At 45.4% G+C, this 2,789-nt stretch overlaps 1 protein-coding gene across 1 annotated transcript; it reads left to right on the top strand.

Annotated features, from left to right (window-relative positions):
• Window positions 1–769: 769 nt before the first annotated feature.
• LOC101910687 (scale keratin-like) lies at window positions 770–1,165 on the top strand. Its single transcript, XM_005233174.3, has one exon. It carries the CDS (start codon window positions 770–772, stop codon window positions 1,163–1,165), a length of 396 nt encoding a protein of 131 aa, XP_005233231.1.
• Window positions 1,166–2,789: the final 1,624 nt, after the last annotated feature.

Below are 2,789 nucleotides of genomic sequence, written 5' to 3'. Positions count from 1 at the left end.
TTGAAAACTGAATTTTTATCTGATGAAGGAAATCAGCTCCTTACATTTTACCAATCTGCTCCACGCTCCATATGAAATTACACTGCTATGCCAAGAAATATTTGGATATAAATATTTTATAGGGAATATTTACTTATTACATCAGGTATCTGAATCTATATGAAGGCTCAAATGCTTTGGGGGTTTTACCAGAGGGATTACAGAGATTAAGAGAGCCTAGAACTGAAAGGGGACAACTCAAAGTATAGTACCTCAAAGAGCCTGAAAAGAAACAAGGACCAGGAAAAGCTGCAGAAATGTGTGGCTAAAGCAGTGCTGGGTTCTTGACTCCATCCCATTGCTCCCAGTACAAAATCTGCTTCTGTCCCATTCAATGTAATGAGAAGGTCAACTCTGGTGTAGCCTCCTGCAGCTCCTGGCTTTCTACCTACATTCACCAGGAAGGAGTGCTGGTGTTTTAGTAAAAAATGTGCCACCAACACTCTGTGAAGGCAAATTAAAAGAAGAAAAAAAGCAGAAGCAATTTCAGAAGGCTTGGTGGATGTCACAAGTGCAGGGATTGCTGGATGGGGAAGATCAGAGCAATGCTGATTGACAGGAAAGTTTGTGAATAGGGTCAACATTTTTGCTCATGCATCTGGTGATCATTGTGCCTGTTCCCCAACAACCCATCACCAAACCTTGACCTGTTGCTCCAGTCAATCTTGTGCTTTGTATTTATGCAGCTCTGTGCTCTCTGTTTCAGGATCACCTTCATCCTCACAAAGAAATGTCTTGCTACGACCTGTGCCCCACCACCAGCAGCATCGCCTGCCCCCAGCCCATTGCTAACAGCTGCAACGAGCTGTGCGCCCGCCAGTGCCCCGACTCTACGGCCTTGATCCAGCCGCCCCCCGTGGTCGTCACCTTCCCCGGCCCCATCCTCAGCTCCTTCCCCCAGCAAGCCGTGGTGGGCTCCTCCGGAGCACCCGCCTTTGGGGGCTCCCTGGGGCTGGGGGGCCTCTACGGCACTGGGAGCCCCTACAGTTATGGGGGCTCTCTGGGATATGGGGCCCAGTATGGCTATGGGAGTTCAGCCCTCTCCACACTCAGCAGCGGGTACTGCAGCCCATACTCCTCCCGCCAGTACAGCCGGTTCCTCCGCAGCACCTGTGGGCCTTGCTAAAGGCAGCAGAGAGGTCCCAGAAGAGCCACATGAAGATCCATATGCAGAGCAATGAGGACAGGGGTTCAGTGTTCCTGCAGCCCTGCGATGGAGCTACTGCCACTTACCCTTCCCAGTCTTTTTTCTGATTTTTGTTTGCCCTTCAATTTCTAATTTTTTTTTTGCTATTGTTGCCTGTTCCAGCTTTCCCATTTTTTTTAACCAACGTGGGGCGGCCTGTTGTGTATGGACATCGCTCATAATGACAAGTGTCTTCTTCAGTAGTTGCACAGCAGACAGAAGAAATCCAGCTGAGCAATATCTCTGAACAGGACATTTATTGAACATCCTCTGAAATTGTTTGGAAACAGATTTTTCGTACTCTGTGAAGTCTCGCTTTGCAAACACGGGCATTTCTTGCTCATTAAAATTTTGTTGCATCTCACAGCAGCCTTCTGGTTTCCCTTCCTCCCTTCATCCACAGCCCATCCTGGGCAATATCTTCCCACGGGCAGGACCAAGCTGCTAACTGAGCAGTAATACTGCAGAACATTTGAGCACAGACTGAATTTACAGCGTCACAACTCTTTCTGTAATGATGCTCCTGAGTAGCAGCTTTCCACCTTTTGAAGATATGAAAAGTTTAAAATAACATAGCATTTTAACTCCTGTTATTTAGACATGACTTCAGTGGGGCCTTTCTATGAGCAGCCAGAGAATTGTGGGTTTCCATGTTGAGCTCAGCATGGCCACAGATGCCACCAAAGTGGGTGCCCAGCAGAGTACTTTCCAGATGTAAATTTGCACCTATAGATGCTCAACTTACAGCATCAACTTGCTCAGTGGTACTTAAACTCCAGACATCCCAAGCAGCTAATAGTTATTCCTCCTTGCAGCTGTCAGCTTTTCCACCCCAACAAGAAAGAGGACTAATCCCTGTTTCCTCCAAGAAATAGCTGTAGTGCAGTATCAGGAGCAGCAACAACGCAAATTGTAATGAAGCTACAGGTGCGGCATGTTCAGTGCTGTGCAAAGAATAAACCCAATCCCTGTCCTCAAGTGCTTCCAGAGTAAATAGACAAGCAAAGCATGAACATCATTGCTCTTTTCCCCTTTTTTGCAGATAGGCATCTTTTATACAGTTTAGAGGCCATGTTTTCCATACTGATAAAAACATTAGTAAATATCTTCCCCAGGTGACAAAAGAATCTCTTGGCAAAGCCTAGAACTGAACTCTCCAATATCCCCATTTAACCACTGACATATGGTCTCTGTTCCTGGTTTTCTATTCCAGCAGTTAGCTTCAGGTTTGCTTTTCATTGTTACGCTCATCTCCTTCAGGAAAAGAGGAAAATAACTCCAGATAAGGAGCACAGCATGGAATATTCCTGTCTGTCTCTTTGCTGTGGCATCAAGAGCACTGGCATATATTGGAACAGGGAGAATTTCAATGATGTCAATCTCCATATTAATATTCAAATTTGCCTGTAATCTAGGTCAGTACTCTGACTGCTTTGAGTGAGTCAATAATGCTGAAAATGAAAATGTCCTGAATACTTTTAAGATAGAACTCTGAAAATGAGATAATCCATCCAACTGACATGTTTTCATTGAATTCTGCTTGTTTTGGCTGAAAGATGGTATG

The sequence above is a fragment of the Falco peregrinus genome, chromosome 19 (genome assembly GCF_023634155.1).
Source record: "Falco peregrinus isolate bFalPer1 chromosome 19, bFalPer1.pri, whole genome shotgun sequence".
NCBI classification, from domain to species: Eukaryota; Metazoa; Chordata; class Aves; order Falconiformes; family Falconidae; genus Falco; species Falco peregrinus.
This window is presented reverse-complemented; position numbering and strand designations above follow the sequence as displayed.